Here is a 24,354-nt window from a genome sequence, read left to right on the forward strand (position 1 = left end):
TGTGCATGAGATTTACCCGAGGGGCATTTTCTTTTAGACTTTGGTCATTGTTGGTACCCTTCCCCTTCGTTGTTGGGGTCCCTCTCTCTTTCGTGAGTTAGAAAACATTTCGACAGGGAAGACCACGCGTCCTCAACAAATAACATATAAAAGGATAGTACTTACTACACTGTACAATATATGGTATTGTGTCAGCCTTTTAAATTAACAGCTTCCAATACAAAATGTCATCTTCTGATTCCTTTTAATAATACTTTTCTCTGTTCAACAATTGGCCCCCTACCAGCTTTCATATTCTTGTAGCCACGATGTTGCTTTATTGTAGGATTTTCTTTCTATGTCAGCTGTGGAGAAACAGACACAAAGTTGTCCAAATATTATCAGAATGTTACCCTAACAAAAAGCCAGATCTATTGACTTGTTTTTTTTACATGGACACTTTTGCATTTGTTAATATATGTAACATAAAGAACAACAGAACGAAAACAGAACAAGATCATTCATTTATCATATATCCTAGAAAATGCTAGAAAACAACATCAACGTGCGCCATAACCTGTGGGTGAGAGCGTCAGAAACCTGGCATTCTGTATCCGAGAAGCGGCACATCCTGTCAGTTTCATGTGACATATACGGTTCCCTTCTGTTTCTATAGGCATGCATGACAATAAAGTAAGCTATGGACGTTTCTGCCACCGAACCCTCCAGCCGAGGCAATAAACAGTCTTCTCTCGTTCAAGCTCCTGTTTCCGTCACGTGAGACACTCTCCTCCAATCAGAGAATAGCATCCTGCACGGCTCGAACATTCAAACAGAATCAACGCTGGCAGCGCAGGAAGGAGACACTACCGCTGCGGCTCGTGGGTTAGTGCGCTGAGAGCCTGGGGCAGAGATCGCAGTGTTTGGGGTCCACGCTGCCATGGAGAGCCGAATCGTGACACCGGGACCCTACCGGGCGACAAAGTTGGTAGGTGATTGTCCTAGTTCCTCGTTAGAGACCAAGGTAACCCAGGAACTCGGAAGGCTTGGGCAAATGGTATGAACTGAGTATAGAGAACGAACTATTCACCGGTGCACGCCTAGTGTCCCAACCCCTCCGGTCATTTCGTGTGGTTCTTCCGTCGAAGCCTCTTACGCATGCTGTGTCCCATATAGGAATCCCATGCTCGCCATTCAAGCTAACCATCTCGCGTACTAGAGCGTCCAGAAAGAAACGACGCCACTTTTTCACTGGCCCACGCTTGTTGCATTTGTGCTGGCCACGGGGTTTTCACAAGTTTGGAGAACCACCTCCCTCTTGTCAGTCCCGCACTGCTCAAAACTGACCCAATTTAATGCCGACTTCCGCAGACCTCTTTTGTAGACATAAAGTGGGCTTTCCTCCTGTGAAGTCTTTCTGTGCCAAATGAAAATCGGGTTATTAGACTGCCGACTTGGGAGCTGGGAAACCAAGGTTCGAGCCTCGGAGTCGACTCCACATCCCGTGATTCTGGGCAAATCACTTAATCTCCCCGTGCCTACCAAAACCAGCATTTGCAATGCAAGGCGATCTCGCATTTTCTGGAGTTTGAGCTATTGGCATTGTAAATTACAGTGTCTTTTACTGAGTTTGTGGTATGCTGACTTGGGTCGGATTTTGAGGGAGGCACACGTAGAAGCATTGCGGTTGTTGAAGGAACCCTCTGATAACTTGTATATGGAGCATAAGTAATAATCTGTGAAAGAAATACTGCATTATATGCCAATGGCCCGGTGTGTTCTTGGGTACAGAGAGGTTGAAATGAAAGACAAGGCGGGTTTGCATAATGGGCCTTGATATATTAGCGGAGGAGTTCTTGAATGTGGGAGCAGGTGAGTTGACTGTAAGAATCAGTGGTCAGGTGGGTCAGGCGGTCATTTGAAAAGGGAGGGGCAAGATGTGCGTTCAGTGGATATAGGTGAGAAGGGACTAGTAGGTAGTACAAGGAAGGTTTAGTAGTATGGAATGCGAAGGGATAATAGTATCTTAGGATATGGAGGAAGGGTGTGAAGATGGAGAGTCAAGGAGTTGGGTATCTCTCCAGGATACTGAAGCTCTTGTTGTTGTTGATACTTGTCGTCATGCACTTCTGCTGGGCCAGGAAAACGGCAGCAGGGTTCTCCTTGGGGTCCCGTTCCCCACTTTTCTGAGCCGGAACATTTGAAACTCCTCCATAGTGAGGAGGGCTGGCTCAGGTGCTATGGGTGGGGAGAGGAACCAAATAGATATGTTACCTCGGGCGAAGAGCAGCAGAAACACCAGACAGCTCATCTGGCTTTACCAGTTAACATTGAAAATGTACTTGCGTAAAAGTGTGCACACTGTGAGCTCAATGTACTTCTTTCATTAGCGGCAGAGCACCTGGAATTCTTGACTGTTGTTCTTGTAAGAAATTATGTTCCCAGATGGGAGAGCGTGTGACTGTGTTAGTGTGACAGTGGGTAAACAGTTGTCAAACTGCATGACTTTCTGTTCTTTTGCTCCCTATCTTCCTGCTCATTGTCTTCGAGCCTTCTAACTTACTTTTACGTGACTCTGCTACTTGGCTCCACACCCCATGTTGCCTAAAAAGCAGAGCACACATTGTGCAGATGTTTCAGTCTGCGCAGCTGGGTAATTAAATGGTATAGTTAGGATATGCGGAAACAGTCGGCAAGCTAATGAAGAGGAACATACATGAAAAGTTGTCCAATATTAAGAAACTACTGCTATTTAGACAAAGACGCACCTTTTCCCTCCAATTTTGAGTTATTATATTGGGAGTGCTTACCTTACCCTCGTCCCGGGGAAGTCTACAGATCCTTCCTCCTCCCCCTCATCTATGGCCGGCTGCGTGCCTGAAAGTGACGAAGACTGATGTTGAGTAGGAGCACTGGCTGCAGCTGGTGATTACGTAGCGCTGTGTGTGCTGCAGAGATAGAGAGGGCTGCCCCAACATGGAGAATAATATTTAAAAAACGCGAACGTTATAAAGTGTACACTGCGTCCCGTGGGAAAAAACAAGGCACACAAAGGGCATTGATGGTGGAGGGAGGGGGGAACAATGGCACCCTTAGATATGAAGGTGAATACGCGCACAGCGTGCTGAATGTAAGCGAAGCACTTTGTTGTGCCTAACATAGAAAAATCTCTGTAAAGGAAATAGTACATGTACCGTGTAATAACCAAGTAAAGGGGCCAGTAGCCATGGGAGGTTACAAATAATGACATGGCTGTACTAAGGCGGGACTAACAAGTCTATTAAGGAATCGGATGCCAGCCAGCATTTACAAAGGACAAAGACACAAAACCAATAAAAGAATATGGGTGTGCGGGGCTTCTCTCCAATACTGAACTACAACCGATCCTCGCCAGAGCAGCGCATGTGCTCTGGCTCGACCTAAAAAAGTGGGGGGGTGGGGTTGATGAGAGGGGTCCTCGTGAGTTTTCAAGATACAGAATTAAAGGGGAAAACCATGGAGACTTTCTCGTTCTCACAAAGAAGGATAGCTTTTCTCTTAAGAGTCTCCTTGCCTGTTTATGGGCTCTATTTTTTTAGTTGGAAAAACTGGTGTAGGCGTAGGCTGCGCAGACGTGCGCAGTCTCGCTGGTGAGATTTAATGAGTTAGGGTAGATTTCACTAGCGGGGTTTAAGCCCCGCCCCTCTTTTCCATTGGCTGGCGTCACCGTTTATGCTAAACGGTGGCCAGCGATTGGTAAAGAGCTTCCAGTGACATACAGTTTTCTCTTTTAGGGCCGTCCCAGTTGGACTAGCTCGCTTGGTTTACGTTTGTGGTAAAAGCTTTTGTTATCTTTATGGGGCCATGTGTTTCAGATATATGGCCCCATAAAGACAAGAAACCTTTCATGGCAGAGGGAAAGCAGGCCGCATGTTTGTTTTTGCATCACGCTTAAAGTGACAGCGCGCTGCAAAAATAAACAGTGGCTGACTGGCGAGCGCTTTTTTTCCTTGTTTTTCCAACGTTCTCAAGCGGATTTTGAGATCCACTATTCCTCCGACATGGACACTGCTGGTCAAATGCTTAGATAAATCTACATTAGGTGGGATTTCAAATATTACATCTGCAGCCGCTTCTCCTTCCGGTAAGGTGTCGGAGATCATGGACTTAACTGCTTAAATATTTCTATGCTGTGCTTGTAAATTGGTTTCTTGCTCAGTCGATCGCTTCCTCCGACCCGGACTCCGAAGCTGCACTGTTGGTTTTCTTCTCGTAACAGGGGAAGCCGCAGCTATCTTGGTTTAAAGATCCTGCTTTCGTTCTTGACTCTGCCGCTTGTTATATGTAAGCTGCATGCCCATGAACAGAGGATCACAAAATGTTCTCCCTGCACAAGGATGCACGAAGCTTCCTTTAAGGTCATGTTTACCACGCCACCAAATGGTGTTTGCAAGCACACACTGCCTGATGGCGCACCGGCTCATCTCCAGGAAAGTAAACAGCTTTTACTTCTTAAATGAGACGCCTGTTCGACCTATCACACTTTTGATTCGTTTGTCTTTTTTAAATTTAATGGAGCTTTATTTGTATTTTCGAGCTGACTTGGTAGCCTAGTTACTTTTTGTGTAAGGTCCTCCTTTATTGAACGTGCAGTTGTGTGAGCTACGCATATTTGCAGCAGTTCTGTTCCGTACAAATAGCCACATGTCAGGCTGCAGCATACTGTTGGTGTGTCAGTCCTGAGATCTGTAGCCTCTTGGCCGGGTATGTTATATTTGTGCAGACTCACTTTGACTGTGTGATTCATCGAGGTAGTTGGTATGCAGCGATGACGCAATTCACGTATGGGCCATCTGGCTTCCCGTACACGCCAGACAGTGGTTAATATCGCTGTAGAATCCACGCGCCAGGTGAACATTGTAGCATTTGAAGTACTACATACAGAAGACCTACCTCGCGCAGGTGGATATTCAAACGTACTGCTGCAACATATTCCCGAGTGGTCTTGAAAGTGTAATGTGAAGAGGGGGGGTGAGCTGACTGGAAAAAGTATATGATCCGAGTATTAAGAATGTCAGAAAGCGAAATGTAGTTTTCAGTGTTTTTAGAGCAGGCGTGTCCAACAACTTCCTAGATAACAATTGGGTATGCAAATCATGTTCATTGGCATTCATGGTTTGTAAATTTATGTCATGGTTAGCTTCATAGGGGGGCATCTTTGCAGCTCTCTTGGACCTTTTGTTGTGCACCCCAGATTTAGCGGCTTGCCAGAAAAGACGAGTTATGTCACAAATGTTAACAATAACTGCCAGCTGTCGAAGTAGCTACTTTGGTGTATTCTATTGTATCTGCATTGATAAAGTGCTTACTACCCCTAACGAGGCTGTGAGGCGCTTTTTTCGGCGAGTGACGCGCTGCTCCAGAACCCATAAGGGATTGGTGTTGGGTTGGTACGGTGAAATATTAAACGCTGAAGTCGACGTGGCTTTTCTCTGTCGCCTGGATTAGTTTAGCATTTTCTTGCGCTGCTGATTTCCAGACCACATCCAGTTCCTCCCGATCCTGCAGGCGGGGCCTGAGGCCCAGAGTGTGTCTGTGCACTTGGGCGTGTTTGCTGCCGGCGGCGGGGGTGGTGACAGCGGTGCCCCCAGGCTTCGGTGCCCACACGCGCTGCAGCCTTGCACACGGCGCTACATGGACATAAACACACCCACCTCAGCGCAGAGCTTGCCAGGCTTTAAAAATAAAAACCCGCGTACACCCATCTTCTATGTACTTCCCAAAGTACATAAGGACCAAAATAATCCCCCGGGTCGTCCGATAGTCTCGGGCTGTGAATCACTGACTGAATCAATTTCGAAATTTGTAGATTTCTTCCTCAAACCCTTCATGCAAGAGGTGAAATTGTTCATTCAAGATACCACGGATTTCCTTATCAAACTAGCCACAATGGAGTTTCAAGAAAACACACACTTCTTAGTTACTCTAGACGTGACTTCTTTGTACACGGAGATTCCCCAAGACGAAGGGCTGGCAGTCTTGGAGACATTCTTAAACAGCAGACCCAAGCCCGAAAAAGTCCCGACACAATTCATCTTGGAACTAGCCACCTTTGCCTTAAAAAATAATTACTTCTGTTTTAAGGATGAATTCTTTTTACAAATCAAAGGCGTCGCTATGGGGTGTCCTTTCGCCCCAGAGCTGGCTATCCTTTACATGTCAAAATATGAAGATCATTTCGTGTACAACAACAATCCTTTTTCAATCTACATCGGACATTGGGTAAGGTACATCGACGATGTTTTTCTAACCTGGACTGGAGATAAAGACTAACTGCAAGACTTTGTAAATTGGCTGAACAATAGAACACCAGATATAAAGTTTAGTGCCAATTTTTCCAAAATTAAAATACCTTTTTTGGATGTCGAAATCTACCCCAGTGAAGGGCACCTTGTCTCCACATTGTATAAGAAAAAAACTGACAGAAATAAAGCTTTACTTTATTCAAGCAACCACCCACGTAGCCTACGGGACAATTTGCCCTATTGCCAATTTTTACGAATCCGTCGGAACTGCACATTCAAGGATGAATTCTTCCTTCATGCTGAAAAACTAAAAACCAACCTCTTAGCAAGAGGGTACCCTAAAAAACTTCTGAAGAGAGCCATGAAACGTGCATGGTGGACCCCACGGGAGGCACTTTTCGAAAGGAGAGATAAATCCAAAATGGACAGGATTGTCTGCGTGTCCACCTTTACTCCTACGTCCAATTGGCTCAAAAAGACCATCTCCCAAAATTGGCACCTGGTTAAAAATCTGGATCCCTCTCTCAAAGAACCCCCACTATTTGCTTTCAGGAAAGATAGAAGCATAGCCAATCAGATTGTGAGAGCTGCGCTTCCTAAAACAAAAAGTCTGAATATGAGAAGTTTTCTAAATCTCCCTCCAATCCAAGGCCATCATAAATGTGGAACATGTGTCTGTTGTGAGTCCACTTTGGAAGGCAATCATTTCACCCATCAGGAAATTCATTGGAAACATGATTCCTTTTCAAATTGCAAAACGAAATTCGTAGTCTATGGGATACTATGTCCATGCGACAAACTATATATTGGAAAAACCAATCGGGAGATAAGGTTCAGAATTCAACAGCACAAATCCAGAATACGCAAGAATGTGCAAAACGCCCCTCTGGTCAATCACTGGCATCTCAATAATCACACAGAAAAAGATGTGAAATGGACTGTCATTTCGAAAGTTACACAAGACAGTCGAGGAGGAGACCTAGATGCCAAATTATTAAAAAGGGAAGCGATGCTGATAATTAAATTCAACACGTCTGTTGACGGGTTGAATGAAATCTCAGAGATCTTTAACTTGTGAATTCTCCTTGAACTGAGGTTCCCAGAATACGAACACAGTCCTCACATATTTCACACATTATTGAGATCACGTCCAGGCTTAGCATCATCGTTTCAAATGCACTGCCGCCCCCGTTGGGCTATATATTATTAACAATGAGGCTTGATCAAGCCCCCTCAAATCATATGTGCGCGAAACTAGTGCTCTTTTTCGAATCTGGCCACCATAATAAACTGTACTGTTTTCACGAACCTCTCTATGTGCCTATTTGGTCTTGCCAATAAAGTTCGGTTAAAAAACTTTTTCAACTCCTCTTCCCATGAGCCTTCTCATGTTCCGGTACACCAACACCGTTGGAATCTCTTTTCTGAAACCAGCTCCTACGTCAAACAAAACTACAATTCCCAGACTCCGCCTGCGGTCCAACACAGGAAGTGTAAAAGAGACACTTCCCCTGTTTCACAACGAACTTCATCTGCAATGGCGCAACACGCACGGATCGAGGGTTTCCCGTAAAACCTCATTAAGAGCATCGGAAGGTAAGCTATTTTACATCTATCAGTACTGCAGTGATCCTGTTTGTCGCCCACATGTTGTACTGGCGCGATGACCCCATGCCATTGTGGTTCGTCTCTTTCTTAGAGTGTTACCCAGAACATTTCGAAGTAAGAACACTCATTCATCCAAAGTTGTTGAGACTTTTTCCTGGACTAATTTGTTCCCACGCAAACCCTCACGCCAGTTGACAGATACACGACGGATACACTACGTTAGGCTGACAAGTAAGACGCACCTCATGTTTTTAAACGCCGTGTCTTTACGACTTCGCGCTTTAGGCAACATTTTTTCTGACCTATTCTTCCTTTTCTGTCTTTGTTAAGGTTTCTTTTAAAGGTTGACTTTCCACAGTCTCACCTTTGCTGTCACTCAATGACAGGTAAGATTCAAGATTAAGGTGTGCGATAAGGAAGTCTTAGTGTGCCAGGGTCATTTGGTCTAATTTAGCTTTTTTGTCTATTTTCTAGAGAGCGTTTGGTCCTGATGAGAATCCCCACAACTTGAGGGATTCGAAACGCGTAGACCTCTTCTTCGCTTTGGGCTAATCATACATTTAACAACCTAATTCTATATTTTTCAACCATTACAACTGTGTCAAATACCATTTGTCGATAGCCCTCTTCCAAAACTGTCACTGAATGTCACTATGAAGTGTCTTACAGTATGATTGATTAGTGTGTTTGTGTGATCGATCTCAGTATGTTAGTGGTAGTGTCGTGTTCATATGTCTATGTAATGTAAATATTCATGATGCACTGTTTTTCTACTATTCTGTTGAAATGTTCTATTTGTCTTAATGAAACCGTGCTAACTAATGAGTTAATTTAGTACTGAATTGAATTTTTGATTAAAATCAACGGAAAAAGTGGTTGAAAGTGAAGCTGTTTTATTCAGTTCATTGTCAAAAGGGTTTTTGTAAACCAGTGCAGCATTGGCAGCACTTTTGTTTTGTTAATCATATATGACTTGGCCTTGCTGCTTTATAAGTCAAACCCAAGATTGTTTCTAAGGTTCTATTTTATGGGGGCATGTTGTGGCAATATTTGCACCGGTTTCCGCAAACATTACATTTTGTGTGTGGAGAGAGGAAGGGAGGCGCGCAATCTTTAAGCACACCGGCGTCACTGGTGAAATATTTCACAATATTTCTTTCTCGGTTACCGTTCTCTTTCAATGTATTTCTCTCTCGTGTTCCTTTCTCTCCCTCTCTCTTCACCTCCACCCTTGACCTCTACACTCCACCCTCTGGCTCTGTCTTACCACGCCCCTCGGATTGACGCCTTTTCTCGGGTTGGCATCTCGCCCACCGTTTTAACTATTTCACTGCATGTATTAAGGAAAGAGAGGGTGCAACCCCTAGAAGTACAACCCAGCATTTACTGCGCTCACTCAACTACTCTCTCATACTCACTCTCCTACTCTCTACCTCTCAATAAATACAAATATATGCATGCATGCATAACATACATATGCATGTTATGTACATAAAAGTTTGAAAAACACTAATAAAAGCAAAGCTAAAAAGCCGCCTAATTACAAACAGAATTGCTTTAACTTAAACGAGTGTGAGACCTATTGCATTTTCAATGCTTGTTCAGAAAGATCTCCAACCACGCGCAGCCTCCATTTGCTTTAAATTGTTACTTCACATTTAAGGAGTACTTGAATGCTGCAGTGCCTATGGATAAAGGAATAAGACAAAGATCCTGTTTATGTATATTACTTTTGTGATTCGCTGAAGTGAGGGCGAGTAAGTAGCAAGGCCCAGGGCTAGGCTTTGAATCTGATTGGCAGACAACACATGAAACATGAAGGAGGGCTCCAGGAGGAGCTACAACACCGGGGACGGTTCTCTCCCATGTCTCCCTCGTTGCTGCTGTGTACAGGGCACACCTGGCAGAAATTACAGGCATTGCTTGGCTCCTTCATACAGCCTTCAAGATATGCTCCTCAAATCACCTGGATATTTCTAATAGATCAGGGTGACTTTGGTCGTTAGGAAATATGTAAATTAAACTATGGACTGAAAAGCCTACTGCACAATCTGTTAGCACACTTGCATAGATCATAACTGAAGTTAATGCAGAGTCACAGAAAAGGGAAACTGAAGCCAAAATGTGCTATTACTATGGTATTTATTAGAATGAATAAGGTTTCAACAAAGCGATTTTCAATCCAACAATCTCTCATTTGGTCTCTAATAAAGCATCACGGAAACAAAGAAATCTTGGATACAAATTCATACCCTGCAATACTTAACGAAAACCTGACTTGATTTTCAGGAATAATTGTGTAGGGCCTTTTGATCCTTCGACCTTTTTAAGTCACTGTCAGACATAAACCGGCAGTGGTTGTAACAAAGTTAAGAATGCGGTTACGCCTGCCCAGTGCAAGATGTGAAATGACAGTTAAAAAGTATTTTAAAGAAACACTGGCAAAACGTGTAAATGCTTTTCAGTTGCCTTTACTGCCATAAGTGTGTAAATAATTTCCTACTCAGTTGTCAAGGGGTATTCAGTCATCTCCTGTATACCCCTGAATTTGAGTTATGTGGTTTAGTCGCAGTTTTACTGCAGTAATAGCTCTAATTTTTAAGAGTATGAACTACCAGTAGGACTGAATGGTCGTGTACACCCACCATATGTGGTAACATTGTGCCTTTCTGCCCCACATTGTCAGCATTTCAGTGGGGAACCAGATATGGCGATGAGTGGCAGTCAAGTAACCGGTCCCGGTTTGGCTGCTTCGCACTGCCCGGAGCTTGAAATAGACAGAAACAAATAAGATGCACACGGATGCTGCGCTGAGAAAACAATGGCGCCTGCAGATGTGAAAGTGAAAGCATGCACGGCGTGCTGAATGTAAAGCGAAGCACGCCATCGTGCCTAACATAGGAAAACCTCAATAAAGCAAATAGTACATGTACCGTGTAACAACCAAGTAAAGGGGCCAATAGCCATGGGAGATTACAAATGACGACATGGCCGTACTAAGGAGGGACTAACAAGTCTATTAAGGAATTTACTAAGGACAAAGACACAAGCCATAGAAAAATATTGGTGGGGGAGTGGGCGGGTCTTCTCTCATGTACTGAACTACAGCAGATCTTCATCAGAGCAGCGCTTGTCCGCCTAATCAGGCTCCATGTAAAAATTAATGTGTCCTTGTATAATGTAACTGGTGCTCATGTAAAGCGCTCCAATACCTTCGGGTCGAGTTTGTGCTATATAAATCTGCAAAAAAAATTGTTTCTCTTAGAATAACGCAGATGAGATTGTAATGTGTTTAAAAAAAACTAGGCACACTGCATTCAGCACATGCTTACAAGAGACTTTTAATACTTTGTTGTACATAGCCTCTTTTGCCTAATGTCTTTTCAACAAGGAGTTGGCCGTGCATAGTTGGAAAGTTTTCATGATGCTTGTGTGACATTTACACGTTTATATGGTCCTTGGGTGTGAAATTTCAAAGCCTTATGTCTATTCAGTCTTTCCCTCTGCATCATGCTCTGAACACGCAATATGCTTGTTATTTTTATTTGTGTACCTGAGACTGTTTTCAGTCATCCCCCCCTCCTTCCCCCCCACACACACATGTCCAAATATTTTTGAATCTCACGAAAGGTAAATTATCTAAGATGTCCATATTCTATAGCAAAGTATTCCTAAAGGAACTGCTTTGGACTAAGTCAATTAATATTTTGTGAAATGTTCTTGTAAGAAATTGGGGTTTTGCTTGAGTGGGTGGTGTGAAGACCTTTCTCAAGCACAACCACAATACCGGTCGGGATAATTCACACGAAAGTCATTAAATTAACCTGCTCTCAACCCTCTGGGAGCTTGGCAGAAAAGCTGTCGGGTCTGATTCAGAGGCAATGTATAAAGTAGTTATGCAGCACTCGTACAGTAATAGTGAAAACAAAACGCACAATAAATCCCACACCAGTTTAGAAAAATGGAGAACATTTTAATAAATATTAGGACTCCAAAACAAATTAAATCCAATCAGTAGAATGAGTTAAGAATTAAAAATTTTATAGTGAAAAATGGCACCTAACCGATCAAAACTCCAACTGTGACTTTTCCCTGGCCATGCAAGGCTGGGGTAAAGATAAAAGTTAAGGACGAGTGTAGTGGATCTCAGTTCAGCTACATGTAGCGGATCGGGTCTGGTCTAGTATTAGTTTCAAACTTGGAAGAAATTTTAAGAAAAAGTTGCAAAGAAGGTAAAGTTAAGTAAAAAGGAGGCATCATTATTGGGGAGCCACTTGACAAAGTTGCTGAGAAGATTTCTATGGTCAGACTTTGACACTTTTTTTTGGAAGCCAGAAATATCCAGCGGGGCAAAGCTGCAGGCTGTAGCAGACGAGGGCTCCGCGAGGCAGCTATCCCTTCCGACAGGAACCGCTGAACAGAATTTGCTGCTGCAGAGAAGAAAATAGCGGGAGCCACCACAAAGTTAGGCTGACCGTCTATGCACCTTTGGCAGATCAGCGAGCAGGAAGGTCCTGGACTAATGTCAGTTCTCAGGACAGTTTTTGGTGGAAAAGAAAATGTTCAAGTACCAAGTTTGTGTTTTTGGCTGGTAGGGCACCCCTTGGAGGGCAGGACTCACTTCAAGCAAGGTCCAGGTGCGCGTTCAAGGTTGTTGGAACTTGTTGTGTCCCTATAGCTCAGAACATGAGACCAGCCACCTAGCCCTTGGAGTCACTCTAGTAGTCCTGCAATCCAGCAACAGGGCAGTCCTCTGTGGGTCTTTCGTCCGGGTACACGTCTGGATCAGCGTGGCACCTAAATCTGATAGGGCGCAATGGGCTGAATGTTCCATACTTAGGAACCTCAGTTGACAATTTTGGATGAACTACCTAGGACTACAGTTACTACTACTTGGACCCCTTTCAGAAATAAAAAAAAAAAAATTGCCTGAACTAAGCTCCTCATGACTGAAATAACAAAGAGTGAATTTTTATTGAGGGGTTATTTGGAGATCCTGACTACCAAACACTTTTAAAGTTTGGTTCGACTTAGCCGTGCCTACGATCAAGTACGTTTCGTGATTCCTGATATTACATTTCTACTAATTATGCGGACTTATCAAGCCTTGAAAAAGTCGCTCTTGCGACGAAACACGTGTTGGGTGTGGAGTTTTCAACAACGTTGTGTCAACTCGTTTTCACAAATATGTGCTGCATAAATTCTTGCTACTTCGATTTGAACATGTTGTGTATATGTGACATTAAAACTTAAATCCGACCAGAACTGATCAGAAAGTAAATTATTTTTTGTGCTGTGCTCTGTTGCTTATTGTAATAGTCCTCTGGGGGTCCTCCGCAGTTCAGGCGTGACCTGGAGAGTTGGTCTGAGGGTCTAATATTTATACCTGGTGCCAGCCTTTAAATGTGAGACTTGCCCCCCACATCAGAATTCTACAAATGTATTTCATCCCTTGCCCAGACTCTAATAGATCTAGGGTGACAATAGACTGGTGCCTGCTTCTTTGGGGTGCTGAGGTCTGCCCCTTTGAAATGTAAGAGGGGCAGGGAACAGCTAAGCCCTTCACATCTTGTCAACATCTAGCCCCCCCCCCACCCCTTGTCTCACTAAATGAGAGAAATACACACTGCCACTCTATTCAGTCATGTGACACAGGACACAAAGTGCAGGCACCAAATGGTAACAACAAGAAAATGGTAACTTTCTAAAAAATTGCATTTTCAGAATTGTGACTTTTAATCCGACTTTACCATTAAAGAGGATTTTAAATTACAAATAATTTTGAGGTGAAATATGACTTTTCCACCTGTTCCTATAAAAAATTAGTACTTATTAAATGCAGCAAGGTAACCCTATGTTATCCTATTGGAGAAGTAGGCCTTGCAGTAGTGAAAATACGACAGGGGTGACTTTTATATGTATTGAAAAGGAAAGTTTAGGCTTGGAAATGTTGCAAAGTTGGATTGGCAGTTTAAAACTGCACACAGGCTGCAATGGCAGGCCTGAGACCTGTTTTAAGGGCATGTTTTGAGTTGCACAATTAGTTCTGTGGGGCCACTAGTAGCATTTAATGTATAGGCCTTGGGTACATGTTGTAGCACTTTACTAGGGACTCGTAAATAAAGTAAAGGTGCCAATCAGGAGTGTGCACAAGCAATTTAGCTCTAGTTCGGAGTGGTAAGTTCAGAGTCCTAAAGCCATTAAAAAAAAAAAAAAAAAAATTCAGTAAACGGGAGGTTTTCAGCCAAAAGGTTTGGAGGAGAATCACATAAAAGGCTGTCATGTCTAACATTTCTTGAACATGCTTTTTAAGTTGCTCCTGTTTCTACCAACATAGTCCTGTTGGCATGGATTGGCAGATGCTCCTGCAGTTAAGTGTTTGATTGTAAAGTTTTTGGAGTCTGTAGCCAAAGCTTTTGGCTCTCACCTTGCAGATGGAGGAGGTATGATGCATAAAGAAACAATTAGCTCTATCAGAATCGAAAATTGTGATTTCTTCCATTTCTAAACCCCTAATAGATTTTTTTTTTTGTCCTTTCCTAATTGGATTATACCTCTAGTCTAAATGTTGTTGGAGTCTTCTTTGGGCGTATGTTAGTCATTGGTCAGTAAAAACCTGTGTCTTTGCATTGGTAGTTTCCGTATTTGTCTATTGAAATGTAAAAGTTTTACAACTTTGAAGTAGTAAATCGATTTACCATTTTCACTGGTATAAAATGCCATAACAATGTTAACAAATAACTTGTTCATACAATAGACATGCTGTTTCCAGATAATTATGTATAAACTGTCATTAGTTATACTGGTGGCAATTGAGCATGTAGTGAAGTCTGTTTGAACTCTGTCATATATCAACCGTGAAAAAAAACATGGGAATCTCGTGAGAAGGGTTAAAAGTGAAGTACAGCCTTTTGGAGAGGAGTGAGCGAAGAGCATTCTAGGCAGCGGGAAATTATGAAAATGTTACTAGACCTGCAGGTCTAGTAACCTGAATAATCTACTCAACTTAACTGTAATGTACTTGACATATGAACTGGTCTCAAATTGTGTGATCCTAGGCAAATATTTTGTCTTATGGAGTCGTCTTTTTCTTCATTATCACATAGGAGAGCACTTTCGAATATATCAAGTTCACTTTTTTTACTGTACAAGAAACCTTTTATTTACTAAACATCTGCTCTATGTATCATAAAAATCGAGCCCACATATAGGTTGCGCATGATCCCTGGCTTGCCTCTTACTTCACTGATAACATTGTCATCTAAGCAGGAGCAGAAATATTTACCAGTTCATGTTTAAAAACTCACATAAGCATGATGTGATAGTGTACTGTCATTTACAGCTAGCACATTTTCATTGAAATGGCAACAAAACGTTCTCACTAACATGTAGTTTTACTGATAAAACTATATAGCGCATAAATAATGTTTGGAAATAGGGTTTCAGAAAAAATACTTAACATTTACAAATCATCCATCAAGTGAAGTGTTCTGATTTGTTTTAATCCTATAAAAATCTTTTTGTACCACAGAATTACACAAATGTTTTCATAACTAGTGAAATATATCTGAAATGTTTGAACAGTTCACTTATTAGCAATTTCAGTGTTAGAAAAAAAGCCTGAAATCTTACAGCCTTTCATTTCACATGCTTTGCACAGTGTGATTGTCACAGAGTTCACTTTACTAAGTCCTTTAACTTCAGTCACGGAAGGAAAAGCAAATGTAGGAAGAGAAATTGACTTTTGACCTCTTGTCTCTGAAAGCTGAGCAAATGTGACCAGATAAATAGATTTAAAGGTATCTTTATTGCTTATTCACTATGTGAGCAAGCAAAACACCTTTTGTCAGCTCACCAGAACGGGCGAGTTGGCACTAAAAATAGCTCGTCCTGGTTAAATCTGGCTCACCATAGCAAGTGGTCGAGTGACTTGCATTCCATTTCTTCACTAGAATTGTCTTGAACAGCCTTATTATTTATCAGCATTTTTATCTTTAAAAATTTTATTCAACCATCTACAATTGTGGTCATCCTTTGGCTTCTGTGTGGCTCGCGTTTTCACACGTGTGGATCTTTTCCAAACATCTGTCATCCTCGCAATGAGTACTTACAAGTCAGCAAAGGATGCATGTCTGAGCCTTTGCTATCCATTCTGTATCTTGTGATAGGCCTGTCCGGTAATTCTGTAGTAAAGTAGATAGACCGGGGCCTCCTTTAATTAGTGTCTGATGTGATATTCTTCGGGTGTATATTGAAGAAGTTAAACATGGGTGCATTATGTTATGCGTAGTATAGTAATTCCCTGTCTGTTCCAGGAAGGGGTGACCAAATTTCCTGGAACACTGGCATCAGATTTTGCAATCTACATATGAGAATCATGTTAGAAATAGGGGTCTCTAGTTGGCAGAGGTAGGGACCTTTGTCTAAATAGGGACCCTTGCTTCTAGTCAGTGTAAGGGGGATACACTCCTAAAATAACCCCTGGTCACATCCTTGGTAGCATGAGCAGGCAGGCTTATCTCAGAGGCAGTGTGTGAAGCATTTGTGAACACATACAGTAAAAACACTACAAATGGACACCACAGCAGTTTAGAACAAGCATTTGCAATGCAATCTGTCTTGCCTTTGGGACCCTATAAAGTATTTAGCCATGCAGCACATTATCCTGGGAAGCACTGAGTTGGGTAACTGTTATTCAGTCCCAAGTGGTGAACGTGTGCTTTAAAGATAACCTTTATGTTACGTTATAAATAAATATTGTTTAGGCATGAACAAATAGATCACATTAGTCTCCCATAACTTCTACCAATGGCTGGCGCTGCTACATAGATTGTCGGTGACAGTGCAGAGTGTTTCTGGCATTAATCTAAACCTTTATCATGTCCCATGTCTTCAGACGACTCCTAAAGATTCTTTAAAAATAATTTATAAATGTGAGTCCTTTTTTGGATGGTGTTTCGTTTTTATTTGCCAGATGTTAGAACCCTTGTGGGACACTGGGTTAGTCTTTTGCTAAAATCATTTAATAAAACACAAATTATGAAGTAACTGGACATTTGCAACCCTTGAGTGCGTGGAATCTACGCAGTAAAATGCGCCACTACAGAGGCCTCTCTTAGCTATCCTTACACTAATTAAGTGCACAGGCAGTCTATGGTACAGACACTCCTTAACGGTCATGATTATTACCACGATATCTGTGTTACAAAGAGACTATTAGAACAGGTCAGTGATGACAATTGACTAAATAAATGATTTACTACTAATGTCACAGAAGCTTACTGAGGCAAAGTGCACTCTTGCTTACGGGTTGCAGTCAACTGGCACCTGTGACTTATGTTCGCCATATTTATATAGCGGCCATTTTGATATTAGTATGGCCTTCCAGCGCTGGGAATTTAAGAACAAAATGCCCTGAATAAACACATGTTTAATAGAAATTAAGCAATCTCGTTCACATTCGCCCACCCAATTTACTCACACGTTCCTCTACATAATCACCCAAATTCACCAGCAGTCTCACTGAATCCCCATATACATCGACTCCCATCAATAAATTCTACACACAAATATATACACATACTCCACCTCCAATTACAAAGCAGCTTTAATATTAAAGAGATGCACTGACTTTGCCAGTTTTTTTTATTTTTTTTATTTTGCATTTATTTACCAAAATATTGAATCTGACCTATGTGTGCTGCTTCTGGAGCAGTGTTTCTCACTGTACTTTCACCGTTCTCTTCTGCACCGAAGTAAAAATGCTCATTTTATTTATTCAGTGGAACTATTTATTGGCTTTCTGGCGGCTTAGACAGTCTTTTTGTCAGGTGGGTCTAAACACGTCCTATTTATGTAGTAGTGTCATTTATTTAATGTAACAGTAGTGGTGGTCTTATGTCGAGATCAGACGTCGCCAGAGAATATGGGCACGGAAGTAACCTGACTTTCTTAGCCCCCACTCAATCATTTGAAATCTCAGTATCTGTGGCACGGTTCACACCTCCTTCTGTGCTAATCACCGGACCCGGCCCCTGATACCCGTAACTTCTGTTTTGCAGAATGTCCATGTGCGTCATTTTGAAGTATCTTGCGTGACGCTGTATCACTTTATTAAAAACAAGCTGGTAGGTGCGACTGGAGTGACCAACAATAGCCAGGGAAGTAAAAAACAAAAGCCCACGTATTCCCACATCGGATTAACGCATTTTGAACCGAAAGCGCATTCAGGCTCAAAAAAACAAAGATAAAGGAGTAACTTGCGAGATGCTTGATCACTTTATTATAAACAAGCTGGTAGGCGGACTCACTTGGGATTCGGGAGGGACCGGGAGTGACTGGAGTTACCGGCGGTAGCCGAGGAAGTAAAATGAATAAACAAGCTGAACAACGGAGGCGACATCGCGGGGCGCACTCCCTGCCTCCGGTGCAGATGGTGGCGAAACCAGAAGTCAGGCAGCCTTCGTTGGGACGTGGGCGGGGCCTGCCAAAGAAACCGTAAGGAACCGCCGGGGAGGACGTCCGGAACCCTGCAGGCTCCATGCTGAAGTCCCGGCCCCATCAGAGGAACCGGGCAAAAAGCGAGGCAGACTGCATGGCACAAGAGGCAAGACTGGATTCCCGATTGGTGAGGAGAGCCCCGCGGCGTGCCAAGAGACGGCCAGGGAACCTGCAGACCGAGTCGGTGAGTGAGAGCTTGGCTGGGTGCATTGCCGGCGCCCATTCTCTTCGCGGACCCATGTCTGTAAGGCACACACGGAAGGACACGCCATGAGCGTCCACATCGGCTGTCTGAAATAGACGCCGTGAGCGTGCACATGGCATGTCCGGGCGCCGTGAGATATGCACATGTATGGTGCGAGCAGGCGTTGTGATAACGCGCCGAGCCATACGCGTGCACATCTCCTGTCTTGCCATACACGTGAACGGGTCCTATCCCACTTCCGAGCCAAGTCCGTAACACTAGATCTCGCGGATATCGCGCGGCGCTTTGCGCTGCATCGCTAGGCGAGACCTAAAAATAAGTGATCTTTATCTAAACCAAAACAAGACCAAACGACAAAAATCCACAATACAGTATTAAAAATAAGGCTTTCAAATGGTAGAAATAGTTCAGTTCAATGCAAGTTGTAAATGCAACACTTTTCTTACAAAGTACCTTAGATGTGTCACGCAAAACAAACAAAATGGCTGCAGCGAAGGTGATGCGTAGGTTCCTTACACGCAGTAAAGGTGATACGTCGGTTCCTTGCTTCGGGGGAGGTGTAGGAGGTAGAGTGCTGGAATGGTGGATTAGTTTTCAAGAGGTGTCTTTTCTTCTTCTGTACTTATCAGTTGTTTTTACCACATTTAATTTTAAATTTAGTCAGTTGAGGTGTTTGTCTTGTAGGGTGCATTTCAAGTTTCTTATAGCATTTAATGCCTAGATTGTGTTGGGCCTCTACTTCTGTCATCAGTGAAAGATTGTTTCTCATCTTTTGTCAGGCTCCGTTATAGTCAATTCTTCTTTTTTTTTTTTTTTTTTTTAGGGATTTATAGAAAATATCAATAGTATTTCTGACTTGAACTGGCATAAAGGTAGAGTTAGGTTTCTAGTTGGAGTCAGATGAATAATTTATTTGCAGCTCAAAAGCTAGATTTTAAACAGTAAACATTTCAGAGGCATCAGAGTAAATACATCTTCAAGATGCTGACTAGTTACATTCTTATAAGTTAGCTTTATGTAGTTGCAGGGCTATGCCTTTGTGAGAAAAACATCTGTAATTTAAGCTTTCAGTTGAATCTGAATGTCAATTTCTGGTTCTCCTATGCCCCATGTAGTGGATGGGCAAAAGGAGAGACAAGTCTAAAAGTTTAATTAACACATGAGATTAGTTAAAGATCAGTGATTTCTACGCACGTTTTCATCTCAAGACTGATGACATCACTCAGTGAGGGCTATAGGAACACTTTGTTTCCCATCATTTGTGTATTCGATTCTGAGATGTACTTTTTTGAAATCCTTACTATGTTACTAAGGCACTAGCATCTGTTTGCTCAAAAATAAAAGATCCCAACAATTGGAGATGGTCGGGGGGGGGGGAGGATAGTGAGTCCATGTTTTGTGTGGGGTGTGTGGTGTCTTTGATTCTTGTTTACTTGTTTAATGATCGGTGCGAACCGGTTTCCCTTAACTACTTTGGTGCGTCGGACGTCCTGCAGCGGTACGACGCAATAGGGAACATGTGCTTCAGACGGCTCCCAGCTGTCCGCACACTTGGCACCAGATGGATTTCTTTTGCACCAAAAAAGCCTCTGGAGCTGGAGAAGAGCTTGCAACAGAAACTAAAATGAGCTGCTCGTTTCAGTTTCACTGCCTCTGTGCTCAGAGGGCTATCTCAGCCGCTGAGCACCCAGGCAGACGGGGGAGGTATCATTGGAAAGGGGAGAATCCCCCCCTTTCCAATGGTACACCTCCCTAGTGGTTCTCTGCTTGGGGATCGTCACAATCTAAATTGCAGAGCTAGGGTCCAAAATCCACAACTAGGCACATTGCAACAAAAAAGGGTCAGTTTTCACTGGAAAAATGTGATGTGTCCTCATTGCGTTTTGGGCTGTTTCCTGTCGCATGTGCTAGGCATACCTACACAAGTGAGGTACCATTTTTATTGGGAGACTTGGGGGGGGGGGGGGGGGGAACGCAGAATAGTAGAACAAGTGTTATGACCAATTGACTTTCTTTGCATTTCTACCTTCCGAAGATAAGACAGTGTGTGAAAAAATAAGTAACTTAGGAAAATGTCCTCTAATTCACATGCTTGTATGGGTACCCACTATTTCGGAGATGTGCATATAACCACTGCTTCTAAACTTTATATTTTGTTCCCATTTCGGAAATATATATGTTTACTTGGTACCTATTTTTCACTATATTTTAAAAAAGGAATTGCTATATACTCGGTACACAATGAACAACCACTGCAAGACGCAGCTCATTTATTGGCTCTGGGTACCTCGGGCTCTTGGTGAACCTACAAGTCCTATATCGCCGCAACAAGAATGGTCCAGTGGATGTAATGGTATATTGCTTTAAAAAATCTGCCGTACTCAGAAGAAGTTACTGGTGAAAATGGATGTTTTTTCGAACTCAATTTCAATATCTTTTAAATTTTAATGGTGACCCCTGTGCCCCCACAGCCGGTCGCTCCCCCTCACTGCTCTGCCTACCTGTCGCTGCCTGGCACCTGCCCACCCTGTTACCACCGCCTGACGCCACTCACCTGGTTCACGCCGCTGCCGCCTCCTGCCTCCTGCTTCCTGCCTGTCGCTTCCTGCCGCTGCTGCCCCTCCTCGCCCGCTGACCTCCGACGCTGCCCCGGTGACTTCCGCTCCGTTTTTTCCCGCCGTTTTCGCCACCGCTGACCCGCTCTCCTCCTTCCTGCTCCCGCCTGCAGTCCCCGCCCCCCCCCACTGCCCATTGGACAACCCGCTCCCGCCTCCCAGCTGACCCTCCCTCCCGGCTCCTTTATTTAAAGGGACAGTAGCGGGCTGGTCAGTGTGACCCCTGTGCCCCCACAGCCGGTCGCTCCCCCTCACTGCTCTGCCTACCTGTCGCTGCCTGGCACCTGCCCACCCTGTTACCACCGCCTGACGCCACTCACCTGGTTCACGCCGCTGCCGCCTCCTGCCTCCTGCTTCCTGCCTGTCGCTTCCTGCCGCTGCTGCCCCTCCTCGCCCGCTGACCTCCGACGCTGCCCCGGTGACTTCCGCTCCGTTTTTTCCCGCCGTTTTCGCCACCGCTGACCCGCTCTCCTCCTTCCTGCTCCCGCCTGCAGTCCCCGCCCCCCCCCACTGCCCATTGGACAACCCGCTCCCGCCTCCCAGCTGACCCTCCCTCCCGGCTCCTTATTTAAAGGGACAGTAGCGGGCTGGTCAGTGTGACCCCTGTGCCCCCACAGCCGGTCGCTCCCCCTCACTGCTCTGCCTACCTGTCGCTGCCTGGCACCTGCCCACCCTGTTACCACCGCCTGACGCCACTCACCTGGTTCACGCCGCTGCCGCCTCCTGCCTCCTGCTTCCTGCCTGTCGCTTCCTGCCGCTGCTGCCCCTCCTCGCCCGCTGACCTCCGACGCTGCCCCGGTGACTTCCGCTCCGTTTTTTCCCGCCGTTTTCGCCACCGCTGACCCGCTCTCCTCCTTCCTGCTCCCGCCTGCAGTCCCCGCCCCCCCCCACTGCCCATTGGACAACCCGCTCCCGCCTCCCAGCTGACCCTCCCTCCCGGCTCCTTATTTATGACGCCCCCTGAGCGACCGCGCAGCGGACGCGCGCAGCGGGAGCGCCGATTGAGCGCCGAAGGTGCGCCAAAGGTAAGCCCGTCTGCGCCCGTCCGTGCCTGGACCGCGCCCAGCGCCAGACCCCCTGGCCCCCGCGCCCGCCAGCCTCCCCGCAGGACCTACGACTTCACTACGCTCATCGCACTCAAAACCGCCCGAGCCCCCGGGTGCTACCGAGCGTCCCCGCGACACACCCATGGACCCTTCGCCTGCCGATCCTGCAACTTCTCCTGCCTCCAAACAAGCACCACGCCCACCAAGACAAGACCAAGACAAGGACAACAGCAACCACCTCAAGTGCATCCTGATCAACACACGCTCCGTCCACAGACACGCCGTGGAACTCTGGAACCTCCTCGACACCGCATCTCCAGATGTCGCCTTCCTCACGGAAACCTGGACGAACACCTCCTCAGCCCCCGACATCGCCATAGCCATCCCGGACGGCTACAAGATCATCAGGAGGGATCGCATCAACCAGACCGGAGGAGGGATCGCCATCGTACACAAAGACACCATTCGCATCTCGACTGACTCCACCGACGCATTCAACACCGCCGAATACCTGCACTTCCAGATCCACACCGACCCCAAGACTACCCTCAGAGGCACCCTCATCTACAGACCCCCGGGACCACGCGCACAGTTCTGCGAAGACATCACGGACTTCATCAGCCCTCACGCCCTCCCCTCCGCCGACTACATCCTCCTCGGGGACCTCAACTTCCACCTGGAGAACAACAACGACCGCAACACGACCACCCTGCTGGACAACCTCGCCAACCTCGGACTCCAGCAACTGGTCAACACCCCCACCCACCACGCCGGCCACACGCTCGACCCCCTCTTCTCATCCAGCAAGCACGTCACCTTCAGCCACTGCACCGGACTCCACTGGACTGACCACAGCTGCGTCCACTTCAGCTTCAAGAAGAACACGGTCCAGCACCACCCGAAGCAGGTTCCCCACAGAAACTGGAGCAAGATCACCGTCGACCAGCTCACCACCTCCCTCAGCCAGAACCCACCGGTCAGGACAACGGACCCTAACACAGCAGCCCTCGACCTCACGCAATGGCTGACCTCCTGTGCCAACGACCTCGCCCCACTGAAGAACCCACTCACCAGGCCCAGAAGCAAGAAGGCCCCCTGGTTCACCGACGAACTCAAGGACTCCAAGAAGGCCTGCCGCACCCTCGAGAAGGCCTGGCGCCTCGACAAGACCACCGACAACATGACCGCCCTCAAACTCGCCACCCGCAGACATCATCAGCTCATCCGCACCACCAAGAAGAAATCTTTGAAGGAACGACTGGACAAGAACGCCCATGACAGCAAGGAGCTCTTCAACATCGTCAAGGAGTTCTCCAACCCCAGCGCCGGCAACAACGACATCACTCCCTCGCAGGACCTCTGCGACTCCCTCGCCTCGTACTTCCACCGCAAGATCGCCGACATCCACAACAGTTTCGGCGCTCCACCCCCGCACCCATCGACCGAACCTACACACCCCGCCGCTATCCTCCAGACATGGACCAAAGTGGCCACCGAAGACACGACACGCATGATGAACACCATCCACTCCGGATCTCCGACCGACCCATGCCCCCACCATGTCTTCAACAAGGCCGCCTCTACCATCGCACCTCACCTCCGAGACATCCTCAACGCCTCCTTCGACACAGCCACCTTCCCGGAGAGCTGGAAGCACGCCGAGCTCAGCGCACTACTGAAAAAACCAACAGCGGACCCGACCGACCTCAAGAACTTCCGCCCAATCTCGCTCCTTCCATTCCCTGCCAAAGTCATCGAGAAGGTAGTCAACAAGCAGCTGGCCGCCTTCCTCGAGACGAACGGATCCCTCGACCCATCGCAATCCGGATTCAGAGCCAACCACAGTACCGAGACCGCCCTCATCGCAGCCACCGACGACATCCGAGCCCTGCTCGACAAAGGTGAAACAGCGGCACTCATCCTCCTTGACCTCTCCGCAGCATTTGACACTGTCTGCCACCGCACCCTAGTCCAACGCCTCAATGACACCGGCATCCAGGGGACTGCTCTGGAATGGATCATCTCATTCCTCTCCGGCAGAACACAGAGAGTACGCCTCCCTCCGTTCCGCTCTGAGGCCACCGAAGTCATCTGCGGCGTCCCGCAAGGATCGTCGC

General features: G+C 45.6%; 1 protein-coding gene across 3 annotated transcripts in view; it reads left to right on the plus strand.

Annotated features, from left to right (window-relative positions):
* The first annotated feature begins 784 nt into the window (after positions 1–784).
* DEPDC1 (DEP domain containing 1) overlaps positions 785–24,354 on the plus strand; it is a 425,665-nt gene continuing 402,095 nt past the window's right edge. For all 3 annotated transcript variants that reach the window (XM_085602294.1, XM_085602297.1, XM_085602295.1), the window contains exon 1: positions 785–967. In XM_085602294.1, coding sequence (XP_085458420.1) covers positions 920–967 — 48 coding nt within the window. In that variant the 5' untranslated portion in view covers positions 785–919. The remainder of the gene's footprint in view (positions 968–24,354) is intronic.

Source organism: Triturus cristatus, chromosome 4_2 (genome assembly GCF_964204655.1).
Source record: "Triturus cristatus chromosome 4_2, aTriCri1.1, whole genome shotgun sequence".
Classification (NCBI taxonomy): Eukaryota; Metazoa; Chordata; class Amphibia; order Caudata; family Salamandridae; genus Triturus; species Triturus cristatus.